Source organism: Bombus affinis, chromosome 7 (assembly GCF_024516045.1).
Source record: "Bombus affinis isolate iyBomAffi1 chromosome 7, iyBomAffi1.2, whole genome shotgun sequence".
Taxonomy (NCBI): Eukaryota; Metazoa; Arthropoda; class Insecta; order Hymenoptera; family Apidae; genus Bombus; species Bombus affinis.
The window spans coordinates 12,854,721-12,879,227 of NC_066350.1; the positions used below are offsets into that span (position 1 = coordinate 12,854,721).

A 24,507-nucleotide genomic window follows, 5' to 3' on the forward strand; every position below is an offset into this window, starting at 1 on the left:
CGCTTCACCCTATCGTGAAATTACTTTTCTAATTCTGTAGTTGGTCAAGGAACATAGCTTTATGCGAATTTGAATCGTACTTATAACGATCGAAAAGCATTAGCAATGGAATACTCGAGAGAAGGTATTAAGGTGTATTAAACACAAATGTCAGCAGAGAGTTTGAAGTTACGGTAACTCGATAAAAGGTGAGACACGTATGATTAAACGTCGCCTCATTTGCGCGACCTACTCGGCCATACGTTAAACGTCCAACATTCCGTTAACGACCGAGTTCAACGTCCCATCCTTAATGCTCGCTTTAACATTAATATGCGTAATACTCGACGATCAAACCCGTAAAGCAAAGTAGTCGAGGTCATTATTAGTCTGACGGTCGGCCGACTCGAGTCGACTTTATCTACTGCGTGACTGTACGTCTGACATAAGTACAGCTTATCTACTTCTCGTTTCCAGCAACTTTTCCAGGAGCTTCCATTCTCCTGTGATTGATAGTATTTTCACGATGTCGCTACACTTCATCCTGCTTGATCCGTTAAGTGCTACCACAGCAATTTCGTAACGTTACAAATTTCATGTCACATACAATACCAATGAAAGTACATAACACTATAACTACCGACGAGCAAAATAAAAAGCTTGTAGCATGGAAATTGAAATGCAAGTTATATGAAAAAATAAATATATGTATGATGCAAAGAGAAAAATACAATGTTGATACATATCATACAAAAATATCATTCAAATTTCCAAGAACGTATCATTGTAAAAGTGAAAAATTTCTATGAAAAATTGACTGATCATATTGACTACGTTAATAGCGCTGTGTTGAAGGAGGAAGGGAAAAAATAATGGAAGAAGAGAGAGAAAGAGAGAAAGAATGTAGTATTCAACGGTAAAGCTATTCATGAAGATCATGTTCCATGAAAAGCAGTATTCAATTAATTGCAGAATTCCCTTGCATGAATCGAAAAATATATGCTATGGAATTATATGATAGACCTGTCATATCTATATAACGCAAAAATATAAATAAAAAATACTATTTTCAGTTGGTTTAGAAACCAGTTTTATCTTCGTAGAAAACGAACAACCAGCCCCAAATGAGAATTTTTGCGACTTTACCTGCTAAAATACCTTTTAATGAATGCTAAAATCTTTTCGCCGAAAACTGTTGAAAATTTGACGAATAAATTCTACAACTTGGCGTTTCATTTTGTATAAGTATCAAATGATAAAATTAGTAATAAAATCGATTCTTACGACCTTATCAGATAAATTCATTCCCATTCTTATAAAAATTTCAGACGATAAAAATATTCAATACTGCGAATGTAGCTGTAGGGGTATTAAAGTAATATTTTAATAGCAAAATTGAAAATTCAGCGATGGAATTGAATATGGAATGGAATAGAATATAGGCAAATTAATTAATAAAGATTTCGGTTGAATAATCGATTTCTCTATTCTCAAACAATAAGTACCCAATATTTCTAGTGAAAGGTACTTCCTTATCCCACGCTTCCGAGAATATTATTTTCAATCTGCATTCCTTAGTAGGACAGTCACGATATAAAATGTCCCACCAAAGTATTCGGTTAGATGCCATAGAAAATTTTCATGCATATATTGTATGTGTTATATAAAATATTTTCTAATTCTATATCCATTGCTATCGGTACTCCGTTCGATTTTTTACTTTCTCGAAAATTTGTTAAAACGTCAAAAATTCAACACAATAAAGATAAATTAAAAACAAAACAACAACGAAACGCAGGGATAAAAAATAATCTGCGAATCGTAAAGACACCATGGCGCGGATAAATTCGCGAACCACTATAGCGAAACGCGCACGTTTCGCTTATAATTCGTGTCAGCGGTCCGGAATGAAAGATTCCTTCGAAAAAGCGGCTAACCGTGCACCAGGAGCGGGATTCGATTAGATGGCTGTTTAATTTGCATGCTGGTTCTCGATGCGCGAACTTTCGTCGCGGTAAAATTCGACAAAAAGGCTGGTGCAGCGTTTCTCTACCGATTTTCTTCCTTCAATTCTGGCCGAGCTAAATCGGTTTTATTAAACGGATTGTCGGTTGGTGCGCGCAACGTTGGTGGTCGAATAAATTTCATCGATTTGCGGCGAGTTAACCTTGCTTACTCACCGGCATTGATAAAACGATCGTCCCAACAGGGCACGATCGTCGTATCACGAAAAACACGCGGCGTAATGTATCGTTAAATTCATGCATAGAAAACACGCACGCGCGATCTTGGTCGGGTAATTTGACACGCTACGTCGGCTATACTCGCCACAACATATAGGTAACGTCCGATACATTGTTGCATCCTCCGTTGTGTTCCCTCGTTGTTTGCCGCGTTTCATCGTTTTAATTAAAATTAAACTAATTGCTTTCCTATCGAAACGATATGTGGAAAAACGGGAGAGAAAAGTGGACGGGCCAATACGTGGGCAGCAATGTATATAAACGGCAATGAAATGTATCGGTTATAATTGCGTCATTTCGATATTGTTTGCTCGATGGTTCGAATAACAATCGTTTTCACCGTAGATATACATTGTCCAAACATTTGATATGTTTCATGAAATCACATCGAAATACTCGTGAACTTATAAAAACATCGTTTTATACGCGCGTTACGCTAAATATTTCCGGTGTACTAATGTTTTGCAGCGGAACGAGTTTTTTATTTGTTCTTCTTTAGTCGATAATCGTACCCGATTTTCCCCCATATTCCCAGATTCAGATCGTTGGATAGAAACACCTGGTTCCTGTTGAATTAGATATCTAATGTATTCAGCTCGCGTTAGACAGGAAATTAAAGTTCACGAGTGACGGGTCGCGTGAACGATTTCCGTGAAATCAACGATTCCCGTTGTTTCACCGCAACGTTTCATCAATTAACTTCTATCGTTGCCGATAACGCGTATCCTCCAATGATCGTAATCCGTGGAAAGGTATTTCACACGGCGAACTAATCGTCACAACCTCTGTTTGCCTCTCTTTCCTCTTTTCTTCAGAAAACGAAGAAAGAATGAAATATATATATGTATTTGTTCGATTTAAGACGAAAAATATAGGACACAAGGGAAAAGATTGCAGATGCATCGCGAAGATGGCAAAAGATTTAAATTTGTTAAGCAACGTAAAATAAGATAAGTTCCGTTGCATCTTTCGTCGATGGATTAAAAGGACCAAGAATTTATCCATCGCGTCGTGGAATACACCGAACTATCGACTTTCAAAGGCATTCGCACGACTTTATAATTCCTCGTACATCCAAGAGTTAATCCTTTAATCCAATAACGATGAAAGCGACGTTCGGTGTTCGAACGCACTTGAATTGAAATCGGAAAAGGCGCCTCGAGATCCTTCGAAGCTGAGAACGATAAGGAGAGCTTCTCAAAGGAATCTGAGAGAAATGGAGCGGTTGCTCCATTTCAGCAGCCGTTCAAAGAAGAATATAAATGCTAAGTGTCCACTCTCTTTCTTCCGTCTTCTCTCTCTCTCTCTCTCTCTAGCACTGTATCTGATATTCTTTCTCGTTTCGAACGTACAAGCGTCTCGACACGTCAAAATGACAATCGATACTTTTCCAGGATGAGACACGGATTTCTTTGTCGAGTCTGTCTCGATTGACTCCTTGGTCATGACTGAAAATTGTGGTGAATCTTAGATAATTTACAAAATTCTTTAACGCGTTTTTTCCAGATTTTTTAATATCTTATACACAACGCTAAAATGGTTCGCTTACTTCGATATAACATGTTATATAATACAGTTCTTATTAGAAATAATGCGTGATAAGCAACATACTGAGTATTATAATTTATCGCACACAACTTAGATAATTTTACTTTCCCTTCCTTCTTTGTACGATTATATTTAGAATAAAACATAATAAGTAACAGTTTATCATGTCGAACCTAAAATGATGTATACGTTATATGTAAGATTTTAAGAATTTAAATCCAATCACGTATCTCAACTTTTAAAAGTACCATCCCCTTAATTTCATAATTAATTAAGTTATAACTTATAACTTATAAGTTATAACGACTCTCTGCCGTGACATATTTTCATGACTTGAAAAAATATAATAAATCTTTTATAATAATAAATACAGGACACTTATTCCATGAAAGTGGCAGTGTAACAAAAGAATAAAATTATTTGAGTGCTTCGTAATGGATTTAATATTTTACATTATTATTGTAATATTGAAAATATTAAAAACTCCATGAATATGATTGTTTAATTTAATTTTGGCATTGTCGGTCATTGATCGTCCCCATGACGCTACTGGGAATCAAATCTACTGTTGATTACCACTAATCCTCACGACATTCAACCTACTAACCACTATATATTTTTTATTTCGGAGAAGTTATGGTATACTTTGTTAAATAGAACAGAGTAGGTACTTTAACTATTTGAGACTGGAACTACCGACAACTAATCCTGTCATTAAGTTTGACATTAAACATTCTGAAGTTATTATATTATAGTATATAGTATATAATATTATCGCAATGTTATCTCAAAGTAGCGTGAAGAATAACTCGTATCGTATTTGTTTCACTACACTAATTATATCAAAATGAAGTCTTATCGATGACAAAATTAAAATGATTTCCTTGGATATAAGTTTCTAAGGGTTAATAAAGCAAAATGTTTCGGACAAAAACCTTACGTGTTCTTCTTGCGTGTTCTATGGGCCTGTTCCATGTGAAATTGTTTCTCAAAATCAACGCCTGCTCCTGTAAACGATTAATCCTCTCAGAAGACAATTATTCCTCCGCGCTTGACATAGCGACGCCTTCTCCATTAGTGACATTAGGTGTCTCCCATAGTCGATCCGTTTCAGAATTACCCATCCGCCACGTTGCTGTTAACTTCCCTCTCTCTAATCGCCTTTGACGGTAAATCGCTTGCACGATGTCAGGGTCAGAGGGTCAATAAAATTCCAGGGAAATCGACGATCCTAGCCGGTTAATCACAGGATACCGCACTGCTTAAGTTCCGTTTCGAACAAATTAGCATACTGGCACGTTTCGCCCGAAATTTCATAGCCGCGATAATAAAGCCAGCCAAGTTGCCACGCGATGCGATTAATTCAAGCCCTTCCGATTCGATTTTAACATCGTGGAAACCTCCGAGGAGGAAATTGACCTGGCAATTTTCACCGTGTTAACTTTCCGTTCAGGCTTCGAAAATTGATCGATTCGCCGCCGATGCAACGGCAAATCGTGCAAACTGATATGATCCATTGGTATTTTAATAAGCACCGATGAAATTCCGAATGATGAAAATCTACTCGCGAAATCGTCGAGAACGATCGCGATGGACACCGGGAAAATTGGAACGAACATCGCGGTGTATCGATTCGGACGAATTTAACTTTCGATTCGACGTAAACGTAGTTGGCGATGCGTGAAACGGCAAAGAGTAACGTCGGGAAACTTAAAAGTTTTCCATGTATAGGATAAGAGATAAGTTTTTGGAATATCTTAACTATGTAACATTATATCTATATATACATGTACAATTTTGTTAACGGTATACCGCGTATCCTAACCACTAAACGAAACGCAAATAAAATGTTTATGTATGTAATAATTGAAAGATATGATTTTATTAAGATAATCTCCACATCGAATAAGTTAATAACTAACTACTGAAGGGTCTTATTATTAGTCTTTCCATGACAGAAAATTATTAGTATGTAATAACCTAAGATAAAAATATTAGGGTGATGCATATGAAATATCTCTCTCTTCAAAGAAAGCTGCTATCCCATATGTATATAACGGTATATACATATAACGGTTGCTTTAAAACGTCATATATTTAATCAAGGTAATTTTCTATGAGGTAATCCAGTAAACACAGAATGCGGTACTCCATCACAGTACTTCAGGACTAAGCAAACGTCACCATTGAAAAGGAGTCATATGTTTTCTATAGTTCCTTACTATCATCTATCACTTGCAAAATAGCTATAATAAACTTTGAAAAAAGTTACCGGTAGCATCGTTTAATTTATTATTTAATAGATTCCACCGAATTCCGAACATCTTATAAAAACAACAAAATGAAGCATCTACTAGATCGCTGAATTATTTCAAACGGCGTGCAAACAAATCGTTCGTTTAACGTCCTGACGATGAAAAAAAAGAGGATCCACTCGTACGCGGTATCTGCTTCCGTATCCGCAAACGTTTCGCTGACCCCGATTCGGTAATGCAAATAACAAGATAAATTACAGAGTAGGCAAGCTCGTTTCCATGTTAAAACACGAAACACGGGTCGGTCGAACCGAAGACACGGGTTTGATATCGACGTCGGTCGATCGCGTTTACCCTTGCCCCGATCTTCCTCGTTTCGGCTTATTCAGTAGCGATCCTCTCGAGTCATAGTCGTGACCCGGTTCTTGCTATTCAAAAGTTAGGTCCGGAAGTTAGGTAACTTTACATTCGGGGGTCGACCGTCTGCTGGACAGATTAATTTCGACGATGCAGTCGCGTAATACGCGTACGTGCCTTGCCTGATTTTCAAGCTCAGATTGGTAAGGGCCGACAACCTAAATCGAAAACTAAATCGAATAACTAAAAGTCACTCAACCTCTACTTTCAGCAATTGCGGTCAGTCGATATGAAGTCTGATAAATTTGATGGTATTAGTAAATTTCGTACACAATTGAATTAATGTATGAATTGTATTGAATTAATGCGAATACTAATAAACTTTAAATCGATAGAAAGACTCCTGATTGTTTGCCGAATCCGTGATATTTATAGCAAATAATATAGAATATAATAACGAAACACAATACTGCCACATCAATCGGTAATTTACATGTATAATCTGGAAATATCATAGAAAGATAAGTATTGTTTTCAATTAGTAAATCATTAAATACTTTAATAAAATTCATACATTATTACTACAAATTGATTAAAATGTTCAAATATTGATGGGCAGTACTATATAGAAACACGTATCTTTCGAACGCATGTATCGTCGAAGATCAGATTTCATATTTTAGGTTTACCACATTTTCTTATACCATCAAATTTAACCTCATTCGGTCATTAATGCCATTTGACTATCTTCTTCCGTTCCAACTATTATATTTTCATTGTGATTATATCGGTCTTATTTCGTTGTATACGTTTTACGTATTAATTTGTTACCGATACTGGTATAGGGTTTAGAATCGTATCTCATTTCGACCGGTCGATTTCGACACCGCTTGGACAGACGGTCCACAAACACCATCGATCAAACGTCCTCCTGCGATCATATCGCCCCTGGCAGAAGGGAAATGGATTTCATTGGCAGGAGATCGCCGATGTTCCTGTCTCTATTCACAGTCTATCTACGGCCGACTATTATGATAATTAACTTGCAGTTTTGGACGACTGAAATGTACCTAATCGACGTTGACGAGCCACGAAATATCTTTGATTCTTAGGACTCGAATTTCCTACAACTAGACTTTAGAATGTTTATATTCTATCTTAGCAAAGGTAAACTTGCACAACATACGGATATACGGTGGAAATCGATGTAACATCTATAACGTGGATTCGTATAAATTGCATGTTATAGCGTTTCCGTGGTATTATAACGTGATGTAAACAGATAGATTGAACGTAGTTTTCCCTGTTAGGAGGCGAGTACAATACTCACTTCTTGTTTATGTATACATTTGTTATGTATACATACAGAGAAAGTAATAATAAAGTAAGTCATAAAAGATGCGATCTTATTTCTTATACATGAATTAGTCAATTTTGTCCAACAATTTACCAGTTAATAATATTACTAAAAAACAATTTCTCATTCAATCCTCATTTAAAGACGATTACTACAAATAGCACAGAAATACTTTACAACTTGTAGTACCGCATGAAGCAAATGTTTTCATTTGTGGACAACCTGAGACATCTACTAAAACAATCAGGGGTTTGAAAACAAAAACCGAACGCAAACGAAAACAAAGTCGATCAACAGTAACTGGAATAGCTCCTGGACGATCAGCAGGATTTCATTACCCATTGGCTATTAAACTTGCATAACGAAGCACATAGCGTCCTTCGTGCAAGTGATCTGCGGGGGTGAACGTCCGTGCCGTAAGTTGCAACCTGGCCCCCCATAAATCCGGCAGCGATTCCAGCCGACGCGACGGAAGCAGTTTAAATTTTAGAGAAGCACGCGATAAACTACGTCGGTACGAGGGATCGTGCGTTTCGACGCGTGTAACATGCCGAAAGCAAATATTACGACCACTTTATCGACCACATTTTTCTACAGATCGTGCCTCTGGACAACCTAACGAGTTTATCGCTGTTTAAAATAATTATTCTTCCAACCTATTCAACGGATGACCTAACTAGAAATGTCTATAATCATAGCCCTGGCAAATGATAGCCATTACAAATTATTTGTAACAGGAATGAAACATCATATGTAAAGATATACGATTTGTAAATAAAGAAATAACTATGTCCAAGAAACTAGAAACTCGAATGACGAATAACTCGTCTTCTCTAGCTAACAGGTTAGTAAGTGACATGGTTAACTAGGTATTATAAAATGAAAAATTTTGGTTATTTATTACGAGTGAGTGAGTTTTAAATCCTACAGATGCATGGAGGAACCGAATGTTTGAAATTGCACGTTTTTATCGTATTTCGGTGGTTGATCAATTAAATAATCCATGAAATTGGTATGTGTCACTACATTGGAAGTCAAGGAATCGTATTGGAACAAATCTGAAAATGTTCGACATAATTATCCGCGTTGTTTGCGATAATCGTATCCATTGTTCAAACAACACGGTATCAGCGAGTAGTAAAAATGGCAGCTGCCAGTCTAGCTTCGAATTCCTCCGAGGTTGTTCCTATAAAGTTACCGAGATTCGTTGAAACTCGAGTCACGGACTCACCGGCCAAGTTCGTTAGCTTTTTCCTCATCGTTTTGCTTGCCCGGAAACGAAGGTAGATTCGTTTGCCTGCTACGGGAAGTCTTATAAAAACTTTCCCCTTTCTTTAGATTCGTATTTAACCCGGCGATTCGATAACGTTCGAAATAGAGACGAGGGAACCGAACTTAAACCACTCGAACGTGGCACAGGCCGGTGCCAAGTTTCAAACGAAATCATCTTCTTGCAAACCGAATCAAGTCGGGGCAAAAAGAAAGGCGCTCGCAAACAACCCATCAATCAGAGTGAGTTTCCCGATGAAGCCGATCAAATTCCCGTGAAAAAGGATTCGACGATTGGAGCATCTCTAAGGAGCCATCTCGTCCTGCAATTGTGCTAATTCAGAGAAAATTTGGCGTAGTCAGCGGTTCGAAACGAAGGTGTCTGCTACGACTATTTAATCGATCGCTCTTATTCGTCACGCTACTACTTTCACAGCAAGATCTATTTCTCTTACGACACCTCCAAAAATGAAAAAGGATGTGATCCGACAAACAGTCGAAACTATACAAGTATATACTCAGTAAATAGTATCCTACATCTGTACTCTATGCGACGTAGTTTCCTCTCGACTGATATGACTTCTATTTTACACCCAACATTCGTTGAAGGAACAAACTTCAAATTAACCACGCCACGCGTGAAAAAGTGAAAAAGAATGACTCACCGTTCATCTGGACGACGACGATCCAAACAAATAAAACGATCGATGTCACGTGGCGTACAGAATCGACGAACAGATAGCGGTCCATCCTGATACAGCGTCGATTCTCTTCCTCGCGTGTCGCGGTCATCTGGCCTCGAAGAAGGGGTAGGTGCTTGCGGATGGAATGTGTACCACCGTTCATTCTGTCCCCACGCAGAGGCGGACTCTTCCGCTTGTTGTCGCTTCTCTAAATGCCTCCTTTCGATGTTCAACCCTTACCCATTCAACAATGAATGCACAACCCTGTGTGCCTCACACGAAATCCAGTCTCTCGAGCACTCGCCGCGCCGGGCGCCAGTGAGAGACTGTTCGACTTTCGTGGCGCGCGACAGGTTCCCGCGGTGATTCGTGGTTCGTGCGCAGCCGGTTGTCCTCGACCACCCTCGGCTTCGCTCGACTCACACTCAGACATCTCGCGTTCTCACTGTTTCCGTCGAGGTGGCCACAGCTACCGACTCAGTTAGTCTATGCACATACACACCAGTAAAGGCCTAATTGTAAGTGCTCGCAAGTATACGTGTGCGCTGGGGTTACGAGAAGCTCCGACCGCAGCTCAGGCTGCGCACCAGGGAACCACCACCTCTGCCAGCTCTCCTGCTTCGTTCCATAACGTGATCCAGGTACAACTCCTCCCTCGTCGCGCCCTTGTCCACCGAACATCGTCCGTCTATCCAGCATGGACCAACGAGTCCACGCTCCGTAGAATTTCCACTGCGTACACCAACGGTATGGCCATCGCTACCCAATCCACTCCCGACACCAACCAGCATCGAGCAGAGACCTCAAAGAGCGAAGGGACCACCAGAGCGGAGCAGCCGGTCGTAACCTTACGCCAGCGTCATGGGCGCAAATTAAATAGAGTGCGGCTTATGCCGCCGATTAGCCACCCTACCTAGTAGGGGACTCCAGGCCTGCCGTTGCATTCAGATTCTCGCTAAAATGCTTATCGAGGAAGCGTTTGCATTCTGAAAACGAGTTACACGTATCACGTGTGGTTGCTGTAATGATCATCGTTATTCGATGTCGCGTTCACGCGTCGATATAAAATTAAATAGAATAATAATATCGCTAAGGGAGACTACAGGGGATTAAATATCGTGTAGCAACAAGTAATGAAAAAACATCAAGGGTGAAATTGAGGAGTAGTAATGCTCGAATAACAACAGAACGATAAGTGATATTACATTCGTGTTTCTTTTTAAAATTGTAAGCTTTCTAACGTAGAAGAAATGCCATGCAATATCACGTGAAACATTCGATTAATTGGTGGTAATACGCCTGATACGGCGATACACAAGCGCATTAAATCGAGATGAGAATGTGATATTACAGCGTAAATTATTTTTCAAGATTTCAGAATCGGCTTTTTAAATGTCAGAGGCAAAGATAAGCTCGATTATCGACAACAAGTGACCTCGCTTAGCGTCAAAGAGCGACGAGGATCGTTGTCCCACGTGCCGTTGGCGCAGCTATAGGCGTAAATTAAATAACGATCGTACGTGTGATCGGCTGCTTCGGTCACCAACCTGCGGTCTTGCGTTCTTTCACAATGTCATATGCATCGAAAGCGTTTGGTACCAGCCTTTTAAAAAAATCACAGAATCTATCGTGCGTAAGCGAAATGACGGGAGTAAGCGAAAACGAGAACGTGTTTTGCCTTGTTGGTTAAACGTTCAAAGTAACGAATAAAACGTTATAAGCGATTTAACGTATTTCGTGATTATAAACCGTGTGTGCAACGAGCGATACTCGCAACAATATAAAAAGCAAATTTGATGAAGTGAATAACGCAATCAATAGAAAACAATTTCATGATGACTGCTGCCTTTAAACAATCAGTTACGATACAGTACGGAAGAGTACATTGTTTTTTTTCTCTTTATTAAAAATGTATAAAATCTGTAAAATCAATTGAAATTCATCATAGAATGGAAGCATACTATCAAATTGATAAGTCTAAAAAGCGGAAGAGAAATACTATTGTTCGCGGAAGCGAAATTTTTATAGAAATCACAAAAATGTGTACCTTCCAAACGGGAAAATATCTCTTCCTGAAAATAATCTTTAATAGAAAACATCCTGGTAAAATTGGTGCATGATGGTTGATGTGACTTGACACTGCAGTACGATTAAAGAGCCATGGCATACACGACAGATTAACCCCTCTTTCCGACGTTCCGCTTCCGTAAATCCTTTGGCGTTTGCGGCTTCTGAGCTACGTGATTAAGTTACCACTACTTGACTTTTGATGTTGCCCCACAAACTTTCGTCTTATCAGTCCATCGCAATTGAGACTCGCCGGAGGGCGGAAATAAGTGAAAAATCAGAAAGCTTATTCTTATTTACGCGAACGTGCACCCAAGCAACAAGCACTCGACGTACAGAGGGTATGGATAATATGCATCTAAATAGATCATGGAAACTTTTAATCGAGTTATTTAAGCAAGCTCGAATGGGGTAGGCAAAGAAGCGACTATAAAAGACTTTTCATCTCTCGGTTCCCTCTCCTCTCTGATTCACGAGATATCCACCAGTTTTTAGAACACCTTTTCACAAGAAAGAAGAAACGAGCATCTCGCAAACAATTTCAGAAGCTATCGTTTGATTCGCAAAACAACAGCAGCCGCTATTATACGAATAGATTGGCAAGCGGTTTTTATTGGAAACTGATACGTCGAGCAGCTTTTTGTCGAAACGAAATCCATTGGTGCGGGCTTGAGGCACGGCCAGCCATGCAAATTGTTTGGAACTGTAAGCGCAACAAGAACACACATATCCAGGATCATTTGCGGCTAGCCCTCGTACCACGATCACCTTGTTTCCTCTATTATTTGTTGCGAGCGATCAGGAAGGAACGACGCGCGTAACCGCCAACGTCTCTCGACTCAGAGGAGGTACGGCAAGCCTCGAGGGCCAACGTTTAGCGATAAATTAATGTCAAAGAACGCTAGTGATTAATCGATCCATTTGGTGATATATCGTTTACGCGTTGCTCGCGATTCCTCTAGATTAAAACGGTGAAGAATGGATAAATAAGGCACGATCATATCCCTATAATCTATATCCTATATGAATGGAACGAATGATAAATCACATATTTTCTGAGATTTTTGCAATCAAATGTTTAATAGGTAATTGTTAGGTTCAATAAATAAAAAATTAATAATACCTTTGCGAATGATGGATGTTTGGAAAGATAGGACGCCTATTTTGAAGATTAGTGGTCTTGGAATTTTTCTTAACTGCGTTTGCCTCATTTGTAGGTTCATTCTTTTGCACTGATCTCTGTATTAAATAACATGCTAGAAAAAGATATAATTTAACACAATTTAATCATCGCTTGGTAATCGATACAGACCACTCAAAATATATTGTGTATATATACAGACAGATATATCCCGATTAACGTTGTCAGAATTCCTTAAAAGATATATTAATTTTTGTTCCGACAATGACTCAGACATGGCAGTAATATTCATAAAACAATGAAATCTATTTATGTATTTAATTCAAATATTTGAAAATCACGATCGCTAAAATCGTAGTGAGGTCATTCATTGGTAGATAATATAGGAGTCATTCAAGTATTATCAACGGTACATTAAGATCAATTGATCATTAAAAATACATTTGTTACATGTGACATTAATCACGTCGACATATTAAATATATTGTATTATGAAATAAAGTACATTGTTTTACAAATCCCATTGATCTTGGTATGCGAAAACCATGAAAAACACATTGGGTTTTATGAAATACGTTGGAAAATTCTGTCTGAAGTCACGACTGTCCGATATTCCCAGTTTGAATCGAACCGATATACACCGAGGATATATACCGTCGACTCGTAACGAAAGCAATTTGCTGAATAGATATGTATGTACATGCGTGTTTTGAATGGCGAAAGAGCCGAGTGTCTTGTATATTGTGAGATACACTTATGTCCGCCAACAGCAATCAAAGTGCTAATCGAGCTTTTGAATCAATTCAAAGGATTCAGTTTCGTAGCGGGCGGAAGTTAAGGCGAACTTCCGCTTTCATCGAAAGGGTTATTCCAGGAACAAGTAATACACATGCGAAATTCTACAGGACGATTATATCAGAATTGCTGCGATGCAAAACAAAGAGCCAATGTTTTTGCCAATAGGCATCCTTTTATCAGACACCAGGACTAATTTACGCTACTGCTTAAAAATATCCCAATATGTTCATCTTTGACAAGATGTATTATACTTTAATTACAGAATTATGGACAAATCAAACTACAATGATTTCATTCTTCTTTAGAATTACTAGACTGAGGATATTTATGTAAATTTATATTTTTATACATGTAATTTATATATAGTACGTAGGCAAACACTTGTCTTTTTACTAAATATTATAACGAGTACTATATTTTGCATATTTTATATATTTTTCGCATATAATGTATATCACATGCATTTTTGCATCTTCAAATTTCCATAAATGCATACAAATTTGTAGTTTACTATAATCGCAGAATAATATTCGCAATCACCATAGCTACATATAATAGTATATTATAACCCGATTAAATTGGTTTTTTAATAGCCAATATACAATAATAAAATTGATCTCTGTAACTATCAAACCTTATAGAACTACAATTTTGTTACTTGATAAATAATTTAGTTTCCTCCATTTCTGACTATAAGATATAATTAATCATGAAAAGTATTTTATATTGATAGAGAGGTTTCTTTTGTTAAGTGATTTTTAAATAGCAGATGTATGTAATAGTATATATAGCGAATAATAGAATGTACTATTGCTATGGGTATTAAAAGATAGTTTAATGGGTAATTTAGTTTTATAGCCTGGTGATCCTATGAAAAGGCAGTAAGTGTTACTTTTAATTACCAATTCATCATTAATTTGAAAACTGGTAGAGTTCACATATTGCTATTATAAATGAGTTAATGCATTGGGATATTTATGAACAGCAGCATTAACAATGTATACAACATTTTTCAATTATTTTTACTCGCTAGTATCACACTGACAGAGTACATATGTAGATAAATGTCTATAACTTTTTCAATCCTTAGTATTTCGCAAGTAGTGAAACGTTTTGCTTCAGTGCACGACACCGATGCATGTAACGCTGGAAAAGACGGAAATGGGAGAGAACGTAAATTCGAGGAAACGCTATTTCTTGAGAAAGCAGAGGGCTTTCGTGAAGTGAGGTTTCGTATAACTGAAAATATAAGGAGAATAGATGTCACTGTGCACTGGTTCTCGAATTTCCCAAAATTATTGACATTTACGTGGTTTTCCACTTTCGATATTTTTTAATATATCTTTTAGATCCTTATTTTATATTTATTTTACATCGTCATATTACGATTACATGAGATTAGGATTGACAGAACTAAAATTTTCTAGAGCAAAATCATTCATTACAAAATCTCAGGTGTCATTTTATCGAGTCCACCATGGCAGTTACTTTTAAATTGTAACAGTAGATTTGGATTTGTACAACATCAAAAGTTTAGGTTAAGTCTTGTAATAATTATGTAATTGTTCAGAAGTAGCTAATATGTTATGGTTTAAAAATTTTTAAGTAATGGCTATACATTATACATTAAAATCTCTATTCATTAATCTATATCAGTATACTGGGCATGCCAATCTCTGAATAATACATATATACAATATAATACATACTATATACTTCCGGCGAAAGTAAAGAAAACTATGTTCTTCTTGAAGAGCTTCTTTCATCCATTCTGAAATGAATAATATTCAATCTGTACATATTTAACTGGATACCGACAGAATAATAAAATAAGTTTAATAGTACACTCACAATATGCGCAATCTTTAACACTTGAATGTAACTGGATGAAAATACGAGCTTTAAAATAATTCGAGGCGCACTCTGTTGCGTGAATATCATACTATTTATTATCCAAACAGTTTCAAGGTGTGATCTGCTACCTATAATAAGGATATCTATAATCACGACAATATTATCACCAGTAAGATACGTCTGTGATACGATCATAGACGAGGTTCTGTACCTCGTCCGTGACAATACATGCCTTATATTGTATAAGACTTCGTTGGTGATAAGACTTTATTCTGAAGTACCGATCGTGCAAAATGGTAGAGTTTGCCATCTATGATCTAGAACAGTGACAACTACATCAATGATAGCATACCATTGATTATTGAACTCTGATAGTTGATAATTTAATGCTATTGACTAAATTAACTGTAGTTAATCTTATCTATAATTCCATTAATAAGCATACATTTCATATCCTTGATAATTTCTTTCTTATCTTCTTTCTTTCCTTTTTCCTTTTCCCTTTCCTTTTCCTTTTATTTTCTTTCATATTTTAATACTTCCCTAAAAAGTTGATCGTCCATATGTGTACACAAGTCTTTTATTAAGCAAAAACCAAAAATTCCTTATACCTATTTGATCTGAAAATGCCATAATTCGTTAATTGGGGTAATATTTGCAGTGTGCAATATTTTAATTTCTCCCGCTGGTTTTAATTGAAAAGAAACTGCATCGCATCAACCAATCAGAAATCAGTAAGACGAGCATTTGGCGGGACGAAGCAATTAATGTCGGAAAGCATGGCGTTTGCATGTATCAACACGTTTGAAGTGCGTAATCTTCATTGTGTAAGTAGTAATTCTTCATCTTTTATAAACTATTACCAGGTTTGTTTAAGTAATACATATTTATTTAATAGTTTGTCAAACAGTGTTATGTCGAAATTAAACAGTTTTCCAAATTTGTTTCGTTCGTTGCTCTCCTACTTGATTGTCAGAAACATCAATAGCTTGCATTATAAACCTTGACAGAGACTAGAGACAAAATTTGAGTGTAGATATTGCTGTATTTTATTAATATAATTGGTGATTTCTTCTATAGAGATTATTGATTGATTATCAAGATCACTTTATTTATGGTGATCTCGCTTTTCTTCCATGATTTTTTCTTTTTTCTGTTTCCACTTTTCTCTTATCTCTTTACTCCTTTCGACTGCTTTGTAGTTTCTTTTTCTCTTCACCTTTCTTGACATTTCCCCTTATTTCTTCTTCCCTATTATTATAATTATATAATCACAATCTTCCTGTTTCTATTTATTAATTAATATTATTTAATCAAAAATTGGCCATCAATAAATTATGGCACGTATATTACATTTCTACAAGAACTGATATATTCACGTTTCAAATCCGTAAACAGTGTTCATTCAAATTATATTAGCTCAGTTGTTTTTACTTTCTACAGTTACGTTCGCACATCAGTCTAAAATATTATTTCTTTGTTTGAAACATGATACCCTTACTAATGAAAACATATCCTTTCCTGGAATTTGACGACTCTTGACGCAGATTCGATTTACCGGTAACCCCCCCCCCCCCCCAACACTCCTCACCGACCGAAATTCGTTGAGTAAACCGCGGCGCGGGGAGTTATTCCAATGTCGACAGTCGGAGCGATTAGACGTATATATTTCGTGTCACTCCGTGATAAGTATTCACCTTCCTATTGCGTAGGATTTTTGTAGTGATTCTTTGACCGCCCAAATCTACGTTATTGTTAATTTCGTTCAACTAATGTACGTTTTTACTCAATAATTTATTACAATCTATTAATTGATTATATTTTTTCTTTGATTGTCACATTTGCTGGCAATTCGTATTATAATCTTTCAAGACGTAACCTGATCTTGATCGTGTTCCTTATTTATATAATTTGTTCTTCTCATATATATGTATTTTAGTGTTTCGGTTTTCTTTTGTACAGATTATTGTTTGTTTGCGAGGAAAACTTCGAATTATTAGAGGGATGCCACGATATTCAAAAGGACGCCATGACGATTGGCAATGAATTTGAAAGCATTTAATGGAAGTTTGGTAACATTTAATTTATTCTAATAAAAACAAACGTATTTGTACGTTTGTTTTCTTCTTTTCTGCATAATTGGTAATATTTATTTAGTATTCTACCGGAATGCATTTTCAATAAGTAATACGTAATATTAACGTAACGAATACGTAACGTATACAAATTTTAAATAATTTCACGATTTATTAAAAATACTAAGATGAAAATAGACAGAATCAAAGAAATCACATCTTTTCATTTCGAATATGTTAAATTATTTGTGTATTTCAAACAAGTTTGTACACGTTCTGCGCATCGCGTTTTTTTCATATTGCGCAGCTTTGTTTAACGGACAGAAAGGCTAGCATGTGTATCTAAAACTGTAATGGCGGACATTCAGTTCAGCAAGCAATTTTTACAAATGACTCACATTGCACAATAGTCATACTAGATATTTGACAATAATAGGAAATACTTTATAATGTATAATAATATTTAAAAAAATATATATATATTTCTTATATTCTTGATATATTTCTTTATACAAGGAAAATGAATAATAATTAGTTCGTAGTTTTAAGAAAACTATTTTCATAAGCAAACAGTCGATATAAAAAAGAAAAAAAAATATGAAAAGCAGTATTTTCCTTTCTTTCCTTACCCTTAATGCTCTAATAAAATTTTTCTTTCAAAGAATTATTGTGATCGCGCGCAATGCGATCGGTAGAGTCAGTGTTTGCTGCGTAATAATACTTTTTGTATTTTATAGAGCATAATAGCTTTTTATAATTATAAATTTAATTACGATGGTTGTACGCGAAATTAGAGTCAGTGTGTTCGCCGATTGTTACTTAAACGGACGCGTTAATAGCCTTTTTTGCTTTTCTTATGTCTTTTTTTTTAAACATTCGATTTCGGTAGTAGAGTCGCAGGTTTCGCAAGAGGATACAGCCTCTCCCGGAACTCAAGAATGTAAGTATATCTCTACATTGTTTTCTAATTTATTTCTGTTGAAATAAAATTGTAAAGTTTTAATATAGACATATACAATAAAAATATTTGACATAGTTTAGAAATCATTAGATCCTCAGTATATATATCTTAAATTTTTCTTTTAAAGTTCCAATTCTTATAATTAGAGTTTGCTAGCATTATAATTTTCTCTATTATTGAAGTTCTAAGTTTTTATAGAGTTCCCTCTTATTCAGGCATTCTATTATCTCAAATTTTTTTAGCAATCATCACTGTATTATTCGAAACAAATTATAATAATCCATATTTTGTTAAAGATTTTTCATTCCTCCCTGTTCTCTGGAGGAAGTCAAGTCAAAAGTCAAGAATGTAAGTAATTTTGTATTTTCACTTAATTCTGTTCTTTGTATTTATTTGTACATTAATTATTAATTAAAAAATAGAATCTGATTAAATATTTGACAAGTTTTAAACTTTTTAATCTTAAATTGAATATTGTCTTTAAAATTCTATGTTTAATATAGATTAATCTTACATTAGTTTAAATTTTCCAAATAATTAAGAGCAAATTATAATATTCTATGTTTTGTTACAGCTTTCTTCCGTGGGATTACGTGGCTCCTCCTTGATGACAGCCTTCACGATGACTTTCCCTGGGTTGCCACAGCATCGATGACTACGTTCTTCGCATCTTATCGTGAGTCGCATGCATTTTTGTTCCTCCGGTCACTCAATCATGTCGTAGGATGAAAGGTCCGAATCGACACGGGTGACTGGTTGTATTATGTAGAATTTTTTGCGAGTACAGTGACCGCGGGTATTTGTTATATCCGTGAGTAGTAACATTTCCTTTTTCTATGCATTATTTATTAGTTCAGGATAGGTCTTTTTGCACATCGCGTATTTTTTTATATTAATGATACTGACAAATTTTATGTTAATAATATCGATAGTGGTAGTACTAACTGATACAAACGATGTTATATTAACGATGAATCTGAATATTTGTGATTGAAAATATGTTCACTATAATAATAACTTTTAAAGTGAGAATGTATTAAACATGTATATTTGCTGACAATAGCAATGACTTAGCTAAATATTTCGTAATAACGAAGACGGATACCCTCCGACTTCCTTGCATTAAAAATTGCGATTATTGCATATCAAACGATAATGATAATAATAAGTCAGTTTTTACTTTACCTTCTGTTTCTTGATGGCATTATTTCAAAGGATTTTTAATTGTTCGTCCATCACTTTTAAATTTGGATATTAATTTAAAATATACATATAGAGATATTAAAATTCAATCATGTCGTATAAAATTGCATTGAATTTTATGTGCAAGAAGAAATTTCGCGACAGGCAAATTTTGGAATCAAAGCAACAAGTTTTGAATACTGCTTTTGTACTTTTATAAATGTGCTTTGACGAAGGGATTGCCTGCGGTTGTTTGCATTAATATTTAATTTTGAATCAATTATTAAATAAATTTCTTATTCAGTGTCAGTTTGTCTCTTTTGTAGTGGAATTTCGATAATTCATGTCAATTTCTTGAATAAATCAATATATTGTATTGACTCTATTTATGCTGTTTACTGTAAATGAATTCAATATTGATATTTTGATAATTTATTAAATTAGTAATTAAGATAAAATCCGAAAATACAAAATGAAGAAAAATTAGCCCGTTACAGAGAAAATGGATACACTAATACCTTTTTTAGTTAGGATTTTCAGGTTTAACCCTTTCCGTGTTCATTGCCAGGACATCACGCACGTGCCCAGGTGCTACTTGGGTGAGAGAAAGGCAATGAGCACGATGACCATTGATTTTATAACAATTTGTGAGCGACTGACGATGCGTTAGCGTATCGTGCACGACGTACTTTCCACATAGTGTGTGTGGTTAGGCTGTGGAATTGCGTCGTTTTTTAGTATACATTCTATTTGCTGTAAATGTAAGTAATAAATAATAAAGTCACACAAATATCGTTCCAATCACAACCCATAAAAACAAGCATTCGTTATTAAATACAGCGAATCACAGATATTAGTATTATTAATTTTCTTGTTAAATTATAATAGAAATTCCGTATCGTTTATAATTTCTTTGAAAATTAGTCACAGTCTTTGTATTATGAATATCTGTAATTAAAATAGAGATTTATTTTTATTGTGTTGTACGCAATGGTCGCTAGTCTTCGTCAGTCGATTTCAGGAAAATGGTACGTAATATTAGAGTGTGCATGCTGTATGTCAAACTCGGGTGTCGGAGACGTCCCGGGACGTTCTCTCTAGTGTAGGTTCTTGCGCCCGAGTGTCATGTGTGAGAATCGTGGAGTGAGCGTGTTGGTGTGACTCTTTTGCTATTTTTAAATATAGGGCTAGGTAGGATAGGTAGTATACCTTCTGGTGTGTCTGTTCATTAATTATAAGTAGGTAGGGCCGGACAGGTTGGCACGGTCTTTGGTCGGGTAGGCGCGTTTTCGCGTGTCCAACCTGTTTCAGGAAATTTCATTTGAAAAATCGATGGCAAAGCTGGCACGAACGAAACATGCCATTCGTCTTCGGCTTCGCCCATCGATTTTTCGAATTTCGCGGTCGTGGTCGCGAGTTGGTTTCGAAACGAACGTTATTATTGCTCGAGCATGCACATGCGAACGGACAGCGATCGCTATATGATCGTTGTTTATCCATGTGCACTTGGATCAGCTTCCGCGATTTATGTTTTTATTTGTAAGTTATTTTTTGGTTTGCGATTTAGAAAGTCTCGAGCCTAGATATAAGTTTTAGCGGGTATTGCGCCCGAAGAAAGAAGAGGCTATAAGCCGAAGAGGCCCGGCAAATTGCCACTGAAGAGGGCAACTACTAATGGCTTTCCATCCTCTGGATCATCCAGAGCATGGAAAGACATTCTCGTTACTACTTTGTCACTGTACTCGCTTGTAGTATTTGTAGTAGTATTAGTTGTGATTGATTTGTTAGCTGACGTACATGTCGGCTCATCGTCATATTGGGCTAATCGCGGTCTTTGAATTAGCGTTGTGAGAGATTAATTACGGTTTTAGTATTAGTATTAAAGTTGCAAAAATCTTTTGCTGCTTTTTATTAGAGTCACTGCTTTTTATTATGAGTTGAACAGAGTTGCGAAAAATAATTGGTTTAAATTCCAGTTTGTTTCTGAAATCTTTAAAGGACCTGGGTGGTGTTTGAGTAGATTAAATAAGGGAATGTAGATGAATAGTATTATTCTTTATAAGATTATTATATGATATACTATATACTATACCATTAAAAATTTAGAAAGTCTTTAGTAGACTATGGATTTATAAGAAATTTTAAAGTCTAAATTATATAAAATACACATAATTCGAAAAAATATATGTTGTATAAAGCAATGTATAGCTTTCTATAATATTAGGTAAACCAATTTTCTACCGAGGTTTATTTTTTTAATTATATTCTCAAAAATATGAATTTGCATAAAAATCCGCTTTGTATTCTTCACAATTTTGTAGTAAAATTTAATTTCAATTCCAACCTACGTAATTGATGTTGCAAGTTTCTTCTATGAATTATTAAAAAATTCATGAGATACCTCTTCTATGTTTTGTATGTTTATGAAAGGCAGATCTTTTCATAGTTACTGGCTTTATCGTTTTCGACACTTTAGTTGAATTGTTATTATACATTATTGTAGCAAATCATAGAGGACATATAACAGAGTTTATGACCCCATGTCGGTAGCCGTATAGAATGCCTTTGGTCACAAACGATGATCTGGTCAATCGCGATAAGAACCAATAGTCGGTATAGCAGGAAAGCGTGCGCGGCATCTGGTAAAGCTCGGTACTTGGCACTTACGAATCTAAGTGAAATTAAATATTATAAACTGAATTTTGTTAACTAATATAGTAACTTGTTATGTTTTTTTATTATTTCACCAATGATTTATTAGAATTGATTATTTTAAAGGTGCTTAGAAGTACGCTGTTGTCAATTTCATTCTTTAAATTTTATCTCATTTTATTTTATTTGTTCTTATAATGTGTGTCAATACGGTTAATGTTTAAATGAAATTTTCATTTTTATAGCTTTAATTAATTTGTAGTTCCATGTATTTTAATCAACTATCTTACTGAATATGTGTGATTTATTGAACAAGTAACGTTAACTATGGTTGTTTATAAATAATTTCATTCCTATTTATTATTTATTCTTTATTGAATTTGGAGTGTTCGAGACCTTTCTCATTTCACTACATGTATTGTTCCTACCTGGTGTAGTATTTTGTTAAGTTTCAATGGTTGACTGTGGAGGGTCGCCACTATTGCATCTTTCGAGACTCGTGTATCGGTAATAAAACGATTCATGGCGCGTAAATTCTGCACGTGAGTCGTTCATTTCTACGTAACAAGTTCTTGGTGTATTTCGCGGTACTGTAAAGATTGTTCTTTATTATCCCATTAGTGTTTTACGCACACGCAATGTTCGTTTCACGTAGAACACATAGTAATATCGCATAGGGTGTACGACACTCGATTCCCTTGGTTTTTGAAGTTGGCACGGCTTGTCGTCAGTATGTTGCCAAGCAAATTCTATTTCCTTTCGTCGTAAACATACGACGAAAATGTGGTATGGTAAATACGTTGTATGCTATTACGATTTATTAAGGACTCTCGAATGCCTGAAGTTTCTCGAAAACTGTAATTTATTTTATACAGTTTACGAGTCGCTCACGCATTGTTTTCCATCTCGCGCAAATGGAAACGTCAGAGTTGCGGTCATAGTAGTTTCAAAGCCTTTGGAATACCGACATTTTCGTTCGCACCTATCATAGGACAAGGAATGCCATGATGAGAATGGTAAGTGTTCCTCAGCGATGTCTGACGTTTCTATGCAGTTACAGGTGTCGGAATACATACTTTGTAGTGTTACATTTGTAACGTGGTAGTGTAATATTCCATGGGTAATACGAAATGATCTTCTGGAAATAAAATAACAGCACTTCTATCGTTTTTTATAATTATTTGTAATTAAGTCTGACTTATGGTTTCCTTATTAGCCTCATTTTTTCCCATTCATCCTCTGCATTTCTGTGATCTTTAATTGGTATCAACGACTTTCGCGCATTAACATTTGCACGTTATATTTAGATAGATCCTTATATTCAGAAGTTCAATTGAAAATTATAATATTAGCGGATATTTTATAGCGTAATTCCTACGATACCATTCAGTGTTCTATAAACTTCTACATTCGTATACGATAAAACAAATATGCTTGTATTTTCTATCACTATGTAGCTTCGAAGCGAATTTGGTCGGTTTAAAAATCTATCAACGACATAGTATCAATTTTTCTCCTACTATCGATGTAATCTTTAGTTTCTGTTATATACCTTCAAGGAAGATTCATTTAAAAAAAAAAAAAAAAAGAAATGCAGAAGTTTCAGCATAGCCCTCGGGACTGTTGGACCAAACATATCTCAGTATGAGCTGGACGCAAATTGGCCCGCGATCGGTATTCTAACCCAGACTCATCTATCGGTCAATCAATCTTCCCCATTCACTCGTTTATTCGCGCGGTTCGGCAATTCTCGAACGTGTCGCTGACCAAGATCGATATTTCCAAATTTTCGTATCCGGGTATATCCCCAGGTCTTTGATCCAGAATAGCGCGCATACTGCGGGACTACATTCGGGATACGTGCTGGAACGAGTAATTCGTGGTTCGGCAGAGTTTGACAGTTTGCTAAAAAGCTCTCTGTGCCCGCAGGAGGTGGTTGGCAGTCAGGAGGATGCGTTATGCCGATGTATCGGCGTGCACGTTCTCATCTATGTGTCTCCTGTGCGGGATCCGATACGAGGGTACGAATCTCCGCGTTCTAATGCTGGGTTCACACCGAAACTTCTGACCGTAAAGAGACGATTAG

At 36.0% G+C, this 24,507-nt stretch overlaps 2 protein-coding genes and 1 long non-coding RNA gene across 10 annotated transcripts in view; 2 read left to right on the top strand and 1 right to left on the bottom strand.

The window, feature by feature from the left end:
- Nucleotides 1-10,032, bottom strand: part of LOC126918608 (cell adhesion molecule Dscam2-like) — a 162,501-nt gene extending 152,469 nt beyond the window's left edge. For 4 of the 7 annotated variants that reach the window (XM_050726680.1, XM_050726681.1, XM_050726678.1 and 1 more), the window contains exon 1: nt 9,674-10,031. In XM_050726680.1, the coding sequence (XP_050582637.1) occupies nt 9,674-9,854 (181 nt within the window). In that variant the 5' untranslated portion in view covers nt 9,855-10,031. Of the gene's footprint in view, nt 1-9,673 lie in introns of all 7 variants that reach the window. The other 3 variants (XM_050726683.1, XM_050726679.1, XM_050726684.1) reach the window with 2 other exon arrangements.
- A 7,155-nt stretch (nt 10,033-17,187) lies between these two features.
- LOC126918146 (uncharacterized) lies at nt 17,188-18,911 on the top strand. Its single transcript, XR_007711245.1, has 3 exons — nt 17,188-17,325; nt 17,514-18,566; nt 18,884-18,911. It is a non-coding gene; the product is annotated as an uncharacterized LOC126918146 (long non-coding RNA).
- A 256-nt stretch (nt 18,912-19,167) lies between these two features.
- Nucleotides 19,168-24,507, top strand: part of LOC126918241 (zeta-sarcoglycan) — a 215,068-nt gene continuing 209,728 nt past the window's right edge. Inside the window, exon 1 of one of the 2 annotated variants that reach the window (XM_050725943.1) lies at nt 19,168-19,263. The gene's annotated coding sequence lies outside the window, so the exon portion shown is untranslated. The remainder of the gene's footprint in view (nt 19,264-24,507) is intronic. The other variant, XM_050725941.1, reaches the window with a different exon arrangement.